Raw genomic sequence first — 11829 nt, forward strand, 5'->3', positions numbered from 1 at the left:
AGGAATTCTAATAGGGAAGTATTTTTTAATTGATATTATAATAAATATGAAAAGATAGGATATAATATAAGAATTTGTTAAAATGATATAATAGATTTTAGATTATTAGATTCTTAATAGTTTTAATTAATTGATTTAATTATTGTTGAATAATATAGGGTTGAAAGTATAAATTGAGGTGAAAGTGGCTTATATGGTGATATAGCCCATATGCTGATAAATTACATTATAGAGATCTCCTTTCTCCCTTTTAGATAGGAAGAAGACCAATCTGCACCAAGTATAATCGTATCTATTAAGTGATACGATTGATGCCACGGGTTCAGTATAGTGAATCCACAGGTATTACATTCTAGGACTCATGATCACAGCCAGCAAAGGTCATAGTTGTGGTTTGATAGCTCCATTTCTATTATTTAGCTACTTTGAACACAATACTTCATCTCTGGCCAAAATTGGAACCTCACGAATCTTCCTAATCCGCCTTCAGGAGCAGGGACAATGAAATCTGACACCGGGCGTGTCATTGTAAAAGCATGCATTACCATCGCCTTGGCACTGAGACCACAGTTGTCAGTTAAACTTCTTAAAATTTCAGAAATGGTGAAAAGAGCGGACTCGCGAGTTTAGAAATGAACTATACCAATTGACTAGTGTCACAGTTGCAAGAATCGCCTACAGTCTCATCGACATCGTACGCACACACCTGAGTTCCCGTTTGACATGTCTTTGATAAATTAGTACGTAAATTACTCGATGGGTAAATTTGAATTTATGGTGAAATATATGATGTGAGAAACATGAGTAGAGACTTACTCCACGATAGGTCGTTTCTGCTGCCCGTTGACCAAGTGTGGCTGCGGAGGCCAGATGTGTGAGAAGCAGGGTGGCGATAACAGTTGCGCTGTTGAGAACGAGCTTCATTATTGCAAGTCGGATGGTTGATATCTGGAAATTATAGGAATACTTTAAATGTGGCTTGGACAAGGTGTTTTGGAACTTCGATAACTTAATTGACAACTGTTCGATATATATATAACTTGTAAAGTTACAGCGTCACTTTCGGGATTCGGTATAATCATATCCGATTGTTAGAATAGGGAAGGTGGTAAAACTGACAATAAGTTTAATGAAGTCATCGAATGTAGGATTTCAAATATGGAGGTTCTTAATGCAACTGTACAAACCGTATATGCAATCCACATAGGTGCATTCTATATAGTTACAGGTTCGGGCCAACTTTCCGAACCGTATATGCACTCCATATATGTGCGTTCTATCCCTTTTGACTGCTGTGCCACTTTCCCGCCTTATCTTTGGCGAGGCAGCGAGTAGCTGGCAGTCAAGGGGTCATGTTTTCCTTGTTTGTCAGTACTTGCAGGCTCGGCCCAACCTTTATCTGTACTTGGGCGAATCCTGACAAGAGGTATATATAACTAAGTCTTGATCCCTATTATCTCAATTATTACTGCATTTCAAACCATCTATTCAATCTTTGGAAATATCTCAGTCACTCAATTACCTTTTGGCTCCACAGCTCTCTGAAACACTCTGAGTCTTCAATATGAAAGTTTTCGTTATTACTTTGATAGTCACTGCACTTTCTGCCATTGGAATGGCTCAGGTTGGACCTTGTCTCAATCAGTATTTATCCACGGAATGCATATTAACTGCTAGAATTTCGCTGAAGTCTGATTTAGAGCCGACCCTGATGGGGGAATTGGAAATTACTGTTACTGCGAGGGAGATGGTAAGTCTTATATCGTTCCACAACGCAAATTGCACCCTTTCTTGATCAACTTCTTATCCTTGGTATTATTCATATACTAAACTTTTGGATCTCCAGGTTTATGCTATTTTGAGGGGACTGGAACAAATGGTTGTGCTCCGCCTTCCAGTGATCAATATCCTTGCTAGAGGGTACTCGCAAGGGAGCCTGTGCTCACAGCGCACAAGAGCTTGCACTGAAAAGGTAAGTTCTTCTCTTATCAAGTCTAATACGTTGGCTTCCTTACGAGAAGAGATCACTGAAATCCTTTTCATCCTGCGAATGGGCTCCATAGCCCTTAAAAGCTGAAGTTTCCTCTGAGTTATAGGAGACATGGACTTATACTCTTTCTCCCTTCTTGTATCTCACTCTTCCTCTCGGAAAATGCATCTAATGGATTTAATATTGACAGGCTGTTATTTCCCTGGCGCTGGAACAAACGATTGCGTAGACTCCTCGGAACAAATCTCTTGTCTTAGGATTAGGAACAGGGTCATGTGGGATTACTCGATCTACTATCAAGACAAGTCGGACTCTCTCCAAAATGTAAAATGAGGAATAGGGTTTGAATGATATGTTTACTATAAATAAGAATAATAATGCATATGGGTGACATTGTACTACAGCTATTACAAGATCGTCTCTTCTGTAATTCATATTCTCAAACTTTACAAGTTGTACCGGTGTACCTCGTATTCTATTCCTTCTAATCTCATATCTTACAACTAAGAACTCTAAGATTGCATTCAACCTTATTATAATCAAATTTAAACTATACAACCAGAATATCAAATCAGCCAAATTATTAAATAAACTTTTTATAATCTTTAAAAGAAAACGGCAAATATTCTTTTTTTCAATAAAAAATATTTATTATTATTAAATCGATTTATAATCTATTATTACTAATCTATTGAATATTCACCATAAGTGTTAATAACTCTTTAATATTTATTAATATCCTTACTAGATTATCTCTATTATTTATTTCGATTAATCCTTTAGAAGTTTAATTAATTTTATATTTTTGAAATATTATAATAAATATAATAATGTAATTTATAATGAACTCGAACATATAGGGAACTCGAACACTTTTTCAATTATTCTACATACAATCTTATTCTACAAACTATATACTCCTCTAATTCTAATTCTAAATCACTTAAACTATTCTCTAGCTCTTCCTTTTCAATCTCCTTCTCTAATTCTTTAATTGAACATTTATATAGCCATCCTTATAGCTTTTTCTTCTTAAACTTTTCCTCTACCTTACATACAATTTTAAATACTTTTTAAATACTAAATACAAATTAACCTTATAATTTGATTCTCTTATCTTTAATTCTCTTCTTTCAAATCTCAATTACCTTTTGAATATTAACAAATTATTTTCTAAATAAAATTATTTCAATATTTTGAGATTCTATAAATCTAATCATTTTTTTAATATATTAACAAATTAATAATACAAAAGAATCACTATTTATTAAAACTGAATTAAAAATCTAATTTGCTTGCCTTAATTCTATCCTATTTAAAAAAGAATTTCAAAATATAAAAAAATCTAAATCTTAATTAATAATTCTTATTTATAGAATAAAAGATTATTAGAAAAAATTAAATAATAATATATCAAATACTTTTTATAAAAAAAAAATATCAAATCAGCTCTTCTCTAACTAGTTTTAATATTAAAAAAATTAAATATCTTTATTCTAATCTTTTGAAAGAGTTCTATCCATTCAGTTCTTTGAATTCGCTTTATACCAACTTAAGAATACCAATCGATCTCTAAAGAATAATATCACTTCATTAGCCCACATACCCCAACATCAAAAGGCTGAAGCAGATAAGAGCAATGAGGAGATAATATAAGCAATTCAATACCCTTTCTTATACAAAGAGCAATTAGATTGCTTATAATATAGCTTAAATAGCTATCCATAATTAAAGTCGAGGCTAATTATCTAATACTTTCTTGAATTCTGGTTCAAAAAACTATATATAGTTATTCTAATCTATAACTATTTAAGGTTCATTCATTTGTACTAATAGAAAACTACCAGTTTTGAAATGTATTCTTTGGAATCCATATAGAATTCGTATTCTAAACCTTGAAAATGATTATAGGTAATAAAGCCTTTCCAATTACATTGATATATTCAAATATAGTTATCTATTCTTGCTTGTTAGCTATAACTTTCCAATTCGATTTCTGAATAGAATCGATTATAATATATATACTTTGAATACTTCCAACTTCAAATTCGGTTTCGTTTATATTATATATATCATCTAATTTATACTTTCGTTCAATAAGATGTGTACGAAATGTATCAAACTAAACCTGAATATTCTCCGGAGTTGCTTTTTTAGCTTTATTAGACTCTAATTGATGTGAATAGCATCTTTTAAGTTCTGAATATCGTTTTTGGAATCTATAGATCCATTTGTAGCTTATAAATGAAATTTCTATTGAGATAGGATTTCGAAATGATACAACCTGAATATATTGAAAATGAATTTCGTTAGCCATTGCCTTCACCAATATAGATATAATAGAGAATCTAGTAATAGTAAATTGTGAAATTCATTATACAAGAGTTTTTTCTTTTATGTTTGAAAGAATTTGAGCTATTTCGTAGATTTGGGAATGTGTTTTCTTTCTAGCTAGCCTATCAGCTAAGATAGACTTAGGGACTTCAAAATGCTCTGCAACCTTTCTAATTGATTTAAATTCTTTCAATTGAAATGAAATTATAGCCTTTTGAAGCTTCTCTTCAATTTGAACAGGTGTAGAAGGTGATTGGATATGCATAATAAAAGTTATTACGGTTTCAAGTTGGTGAAGGGCTAAAAGTGTCCGAGTTCCCCATACGTTACGTTACTGAGAGAAAACACCATAGAGTTAGAAAGTCTGCTTTATTTACTTTACCTTTCTTCTTACTCTTTAAAATTTTCATATCATCCCAAATTTCAATCAAGTCCTATTCTACAATATGCGTTTCCAAGTATTTCTCCTTACAACAATTATTGCTATGGCAATTGCTTCGCCTGCCGATTTGCTGCCTAAGGTAAGTAAAGAGGATCTTTATAGAAGTTAATATTATAAGGATACTAATACAAATCTATTATTAAAATAGAAAAGCGATATAGCTACATCACCAACATTGATTCAGAAAAGAGTAAGTGATCTATCGCCTGTCGTCTGGAAACAAATACTTTGGCATTAATACAGCTGTGTTACGACGGATTAATAACAGGCTGTAGAATCACCAATGTATAGGCTATAATAGTAAATATTTAGAATAATAATTGGATCTAAATATTTCTCTATTGGGAAAATTGTGATATAGTTTTTGGGTACTTTTTGGATTTATAACTTTCTTTATAATATTAATATATAATAAAATTTTAATAATTGGAAATGTAATATTCTTTTTGTTGATATTTATAATAAATAATATTCTTTATATAGTTTGTATATAGTATTGTAATGGGTTTGATATTGATTAATTTATTTTTTTGAATCTTTTTTTGAATTGATTTTAAAGGTTTTATAATAATATTTATTTATTATTCGATTTCGAAATGGGTTTGTTTTGATAAGTATTGTAAACTTTAAAATGATTGAATTTGTTTGTAGAATCCTTATAATTCATTAATATCTTATCTATAATAAAACTTATTTATATTTTCTAGTCTACAGGTTTGTTTTATTGATTTGTTTTTGAATTTTAATTATTATAAAGATTTTAATATTCTTTTAATTATATACAGATATAATTTTATAAAAAGCTTTTCTTTTCAAATACTATTTGCTTTTAGTTCGATATCCTTTTTTAGATTCTCCAAATAGCTTACAAATATATTTATTGATTGTTTCAATTATTATTTCATATAAATAATTCACTAAATTGTTTATCACTATCGATTCCCTTTATTTATAATAGAATCATATATATATTTCTTGAAATTGAACTAATTTAAACTAATATTAATTGATTTGCTTTCATATCAACACTATACCAATAAAAACTACTTTTCAAAATATTAAATAATATAATTAATCTTCTTTTTATTTATCGAGAAATAATATCCATTATTACTTTGAAATATGATTTCTATTTGAAAAAAGAAATCCTTAGTTTTTCCAATATTCTCACCTATATATTTCTTCAATCTTTATAATTTTGAAAGTTTCCTTTAATTAAATATAATAATCTAATAAATTGATAGTAGTAGAACTGCAACACTATTATTATTAACCAAAAGAAAAATATATAAATTATATTTTATAACCCTTTTATAAATCTATTTTATTCTCTCCATTTCTTTTATCATTTTATTAAATATCTCCTTTTACATTAAACCATCTATAATATCAATTCATCATTATAATATTACTTAAATATTAACAATTATTTCTTAAAAATTTTAATTATCTCCATTAATAAATTATTATTATTCTATCATTTAACTTTTATTACTATCATTTTAAAAAAACCCTTCAACACCTCCTTCTAATTAGCTTAAAATTATACTAAAGAATTCTTTACTATCTCTTCCAAATATTCTTTTTATAAAAACTATAATAATATCAATAATAATTCACTATTTAAATTAATTAATAAATTACTTCTTTTTTAAAAAAATAAAAAGAACTATTAAAATAAATAATAATAATAAATCAATTAGTATATTATAACATTAAAACTTTTTATTGTTTTTCTATAACTATATAAATTATACAATTTATATATATATGAGTTCCATTTAGTATAACGTAGTTTATCAGCGAGCGGATCATATCACCGAGCGGATCACTTAATTTATATACAAAATTCGTCTGTGTGTAACCGTGCACTTTCTTTATATAATAATATAATTTAAAGAAAGCTGAAAATATTGAAATTTAGTTATATGGATATTATAAAAATCTAATTATTTATTAAAAAATCAAATTATTATAATAGTTATTATAAAAATAACTTTTTTGTAATGAAAATCGTGACAATTTCTATTTTTTCTAGAATATAATAGAAATATGTATATAAAAACTAGATTTCTAAAAAGACTCAGCTTTAATATTATTTTCAATCTTTTTATTTTTCAAAAATAATGTTTAGTCATTAAAATAAGAATATTTAAAAATAGCTAATTTTGGTGTATTTTCAAATGATCCGCTCGGTGATATGATCCGCTCGCTGATAAACTACGTTACAATAGATTTGAGGGATTTATTATCACATACCTAATTAAGCCGGTCACGTTTTGTCCCGTAACAATTATATATTAGATTGAAATTGTTTTATAACAATTTAGCCTTTTTATTGGCCGAAACAATTCTACCCTAGCATCAATATATTACTTATAACCAATCAAAAAGGGTTCCATAAATCTATAAATATAAAAATGACCTACTTTATAGATATATGATTATATAATACATATATGAAGTACATTTCCATTTCGTTTGCTTTTACGAATCCATAATAGAAATATTTATATAAAAACTAGTTTTTTAAAAAGTTCAATTTTTATTATTATTTAATATTCTTTTCTTTTCCGAAAATAATGATTAGTTATTAAAATAAGAATATTGAAAAAGGCCTAATTTTGGTGTATTTTCAAATGGCCCGCATGCTGATAAGCTACATTATAACTTTCATGGCTTTCAAACTCTTTCATAGCTCTTACAGCTTTCAAAAACGAAAGCTTTGAAAGGGAGAGCTCTATTATGAAACATCAATACAGAATTGATATCGGATCAATCATTTATTCAATACAAAGTTTTTATATTATATATAACTTCACTTTCGAAAAAATGAAAGGAATGAATGAAAAGTCTTATACTCTCCTAGACCCTATTATACGCTAGTCGTCACCTTGCATTGATTCTAATACTAATAAGGTCTAATAAGGTCTAATAAGGTCTAATAATTATAATAAATCGATCTGAACGCACCCTAAATACCTAGTGGTAACTTCAATTGAAGCTTGACTTGCGCAGGAATTGCTACTGGCTGTGACGACCGAGGCCGCTTTGGGCTGCGATAAGCGGGAGTTCACCTCTTTGAACAGCTTCAGCAACAACGATATTATTGTTGGCTCGGGCAAACTCAAGACGAGTATGAGCTTGTCTAACAGCGACACGTTGCGAGTCACTCCTATCAATAGGAATGATTAGCTAAGCTATATGACATAGAAAGCATCCTTTCGTAACTATATAAAGGAATATTGCAAGTTTCTCTTCAATTGTAACACTAAGAGAAGATCGAAGTTTAGTATATTCGAATACAAAGTCTTGTAATTTTATAAATATAGCTTTTAACATTGGAGTATCGCTAATCGTGATTTTTGTTAGCATAATAGCGACGACGAGAGCAGCGATGCGAAGGTAGTGATAATGAGGTGGCGATGATAAGGTGAGGTTGATAAAAGTGACGACGATAAGGTAAAGTTGATAAGGGTAACTAACGATGATAAGGTGATAATGAAGATAGATGGATAATATGATAATAGATGATGTAATCAATTGAAAATTAGCTTGCTTTTTCTTCAAAGATTCAAGAAGGTTCACAAAATGTTGTCAAATGCTTTTCAAAGTTGCATTTGAGATTTTGATGATATGTTGTGAATATAGAGTTGTAGATTTTGTAGAACAACATTCGCATTCGGTAAACACGTTTTGTTGTCAATATTTGTAGATAACAAATGTAGCCTAAATGGGCGTTTATCGAACGCGAATGCTGAACTTTGTAATCAACATCGCCTAAAAAAATCGATCCGAACGGGCCCTTATTATATGAATAAAGACAATAATTGTTACGACTGTAAAAGTAAAAGTATTAATGATGATTGAAAGAAAACAACAAAAGAGAGAGATTGTAGCATCATTATATATTAATATTCTGATCCTTCTTTCTTGTCATTTAGTGTATGAGAAGAGATATGAAAGGAAGAGACTATGTAGTGTGAGATCGAAAGCACGTGACCTAAAAGTCACTCGCTACCAGCGTTTAGTATTTATAGCTTCTCTTTCGTAGACCTAAAAACAACACCGATTTTACCACTTTCTACGTTGACTCCCGAAGTTTGAGTGCTCAAATTTAGCCGCCCCCCACCCCCTCTCACCTCGCTGCCGCGATGTAGTGATTCACCCCATTTTACTATGTGTAGCCACTTGCTCTAGTACTGGTATCAGTGGTCGCAATGGGTGGGTTTCGTACTAATTTTCGAAAACCCAATTCAAGCCATTATTAATGGGTAGCCAATCAAACGCCCCAATACCCAGCCATTATGAATAGCCCAAAATACCCGTTTGCACCCACGGATACCCACGGGTACCCGTAGGTTTGCAATTTGTATATATTTTATATACAAAAATCAAAGAAATTGTTTATGAGACTGAAATTAATAACGATCTTTACTATATTAGGATAAAATCCTAAGCGAATGGGGCTTATTAAGCAATACCCGTACTACATACACTTTACCCAGTCAACCCACGAAAATGAGGCACTAATACCTATAGCCACCCGTTGCGACCACTGACTGGTATATGCGAAGGCTTTTCTTGTGTGACCATTATTATCTTCTACTCTTTTACAATAGCTATAAACAAGGAACTAATGAGATATGAATTGAATCTGAGGAAGGCTCTAAGTGACTTTATATTTTATACTAAGAATAGTAATGGCTATAAGGTGTTTCATCAAAATCATATCATTTCATTCCTTCTATAACTGCTTTATTTACATCTTCATTAAATACTCGTGAAGTTACTTAGCTACTGCGAACAATTAGTATCTCGTTTTCTCAATCAATTGATTTCCTGTTATTTTATTCCATTCGATAGCAATTATTAACAAGAATGTTCGGAATAATAAGTGATAAGTAGTATCTAGAAATTCTATATACTTCTAGATTTGTGATAGAGATTAGGCTATTGATCTTATACTACCTATAAAATTGTGGGCTGCATTTGAATCTGGCGCAGTGATATGGGGCGAACAACAGGCTTTGACAATTCCAAATAATGTATGGCATCACCATGAGACTTGATATCATCACTTATATCCAGCAACTCCTTTATAATAACAATTCCTTCGCCGCAATCCTTCAATGATACAGAGTCCCAAGCCTGAATTACAAGGGGTCCTAAGTTCAGTTCCCATGTTCCTTTACAGGTTATGACAGCAGGTCGCCCTTGCTTACCGCGCTGATATCTAAAGAGCATTGCGAACCCCTTCCCTCCATTCCATATTTCCATTGTTTCAAGATTTGGCATATTCAGAGCCGCTGCTGCTGCTGCCTGAAGCATATAATTTAACTCCACTGGATGTTCTTGTGGTATGAGCAATCGTGAAGTCAATGCAAGCCAAGTCAAGTTAGGCCACTTCCAGGAAAATTCTTGTGGTATGAACACTCGTGAAGGCAATGCAAGCCAAGTCAACTTAGGCCACTTCCAGGAAAGTTCTCGAGCTCTGAAAAAATGGCTAGCTTCTACCATGAACGATATTGAGAGATGTTCAAGTGTAAAACTAGCATTAGCAAGCGCCCTGCCAAAAGAAAGGGATGGGATTCGCGTAGGAGAACATCTATATCTAAAGCTAGCTGGATAAGTTTGATCGAAATTCTCAAAGATTATGAGTCTCTGTAATCCAGCGCAAGAAAGCGATTCAAAAAGAAGTTTTGAAGCTATACAGAATAGGAGTGTTAGCAGGTTGTTGAAGATTAAGAGTTTAATTTGAGTATAGAAGTAATAGAGAATAATTAATTGATATATTAGCACTTACATCGATCTATACACGTTTGTAGACCATCAAACCATTCCCTCCAAGGTTCATAATGAACTTCCTGAAGTCTAGGTAGAAGAGCAAACATACGTCTCAATGTAGTTGGTTTCCATCGTCGGCGGGTTTGTTGACGGAGAAGTATACCTGTTACTACCGGAACTAATGGCAATTGCTGCCACCATTGAATTTCTTGTTCTTCATTATCAAATGGTTCCCCGTAAAAGATTCCTTCAAAGACTTTCTCGATAGCGTTAAAGGGTGCAATGGAATTTTGAGTAGGAGCAATCCATTCGTGGTGGTGGACAGTAGGTCTAATCGGCATCGAAGTCTTTGTGTGTTGATTCCGGTCAAACATATCGAAATCAACATCAGGCTCAAAGTTCAGATATTTGAACCAATGCTCAGAGTCACTGGGGGAGTAGACACTGATATCTAGCAGCAAGCTACTGCCTGGTTCCCATACGCTGAGTGTTGTGAACAGATTTAGGATTCCTGTGGTGATGAGGGTACTGTTTATGTTGCTCATCTTCAACATCTCTGGCTTTGGAGGAGTAGATTCAGTGCAGTCATATTCTTGTAGTTCCAAGCAAAGCCAAATGTAGCGCACGAGACTCCTATTGCGATGAAGCATCTGACCACAATCAGCGAGGCGTGCCGACGTAAGCTTAATCCGGGAGAAGTTGTGAGCCTCGATGATCTCCTGCCACTCTCGTGACACTGTGGCGAAGTCAGCCAAGCTACAACCATCCTGCATCAACTCTTTCAAAACCACGAGACGAATCTCCAAGGGAAGTCCTTCCCAAGATATCATATCGACTGTCATAAACGATATTAGTATTGCTATCGTGAATAATCGGTGAGTTGTATGGATTAATAAGACTGGGGATTTGCCTAATATTTATTATAAATTTAATATTAACCTGCAACAAATATCTATTACAATTTAAGACTCTGTTTTTAGATCTTGAATATAGATTTTAATAGTGGTATTAGAAGAGAAGTATACTTAAAAGATAGCTATTATAAAATTGATATGATATTTTTAACTTGGGAATTACTATTAGGTCGATGATAGGAAATATATCGAATATAGGATAAGTAAGAGATTATATTAATGTATTGAAATCTAAGTAAAACTAATTATATATTTTAATCAACCCTGGGCATATACTGGTCTTTATATACTCTCTAATTGTCACGGGGACTAGATTACTAAGGCGAATGCCCTAATTACCTAAGCTGTAGGTTTTTAGTCAC

The 11829-nt window shown here is 31.6% G+C and overlaps 3 protein-coding genes across 5 annotated transcripts; 1 reads left to right on the plus strand and 2 right to left on the minus strand.

The window, feature by feature from the left end:
- Nucleotides 1-390: 390 nt before the first annotated feature.
- Nucleotides 391-1003, minus strand: BCIN_01g03900 (hypothetical protein). The gene is made up of 3 exons (XM_001548904.2): nucleotides 817-1003; nucleotides 644-727; nucleotides 391-558 (listed from the first exon to the last, which is right to left on the minus strand). The coding sequence occupies exons 1-3, from the start codon at nucleotides 922-924 to the stop codon at nucleotides 487-489; spliced, it is 264 nt and encodes an 87-aa protein (XP_001548954.1). The 5' UTR covers nucleotides 925-1003; the 3' UTR covers nucleotides 391-486.
- A 334-nt stretch (nucleotides 1004-1337) lies between these two features.
- On the plus strand, nucleotides 1338-2393 carry BCIN_01g03910 (hypothetical protein). Of its 2 annotated transcripts, XM_024690422.1 has the most exons (4): nucleotides 1338-1644; nucleotides 1701-1750; nucleotides 1847-1972; nucleotides 2181-2393. In XM_024690422.1, the coding sequence occupies exons 1-3, from the start codon at nucleotides 1565-1567 to the stop codon at nucleotides 1915-1917; spliced, it is 201 nt and encodes a 66-aa protein (XP_024546190.1). In that variant the 5' UTR covers nucleotides 1338-1564; the 3' UTR covers nucleotides 1918-1972; nucleotides 2181-2393. The 2 variants fall into 2 exon arrangements, with proteins under 2 accessions (XP_024546190.1, XP_024546191.1); XM_024690421.1 differs by having other exon boundaries at nucleotides 1338-1750.
- Nucleotides 2394-9629: 7236 nt separating this feature from the next.
- BCIN_01g03920 (hypothetical protein) lies at nucleotides 9630-11619 on the minus strand. Of its 2 annotated transcripts, XM_024690424.1 has the most exons (3): nucleotides 11464-11619; nucleotides 10573-11388; nucleotides 9630-10474 (listed from the first exon to the last, which is right to left on the minus strand). In XM_024690424.1, exons 2-3 carry the CDS (start codon nucleotides 11381-11383, stop codon nucleotides 9738-9740), a joined length of 1548 nt encoding a protein of 515 aa, XP_024546192.1. In that variant the 5' UTR covers nucleotides 11384-11388; nucleotides 11464-11619; the 3' UTR covers nucleotides 9630-9737. The 2 variants fall into 2 exon arrangements, with proteins under 2 accessions (XP_024546192.1, XP_024546193.1); XM_024690423.1 differs by having other exon boundaries at nucleotides 10573-11619.
- Between the last annotated feature and the right edge of the window lie 210 nt (nucleotides 11620-11829).

The sequence above is a fragment of the Botrytis cinerea genome, chromosome 1 (assembly GCF_000143535.2).
Source record: "Botrytis cinerea B05.10 chromosome 1, complete sequence".
Taxonomy (NCBI): Eukaryota; Fungi; Ascomycota; class Leotiomycetes; order Helotiales; family Sclerotiniaceae; genus Botrytis; species Botrytis cinerea.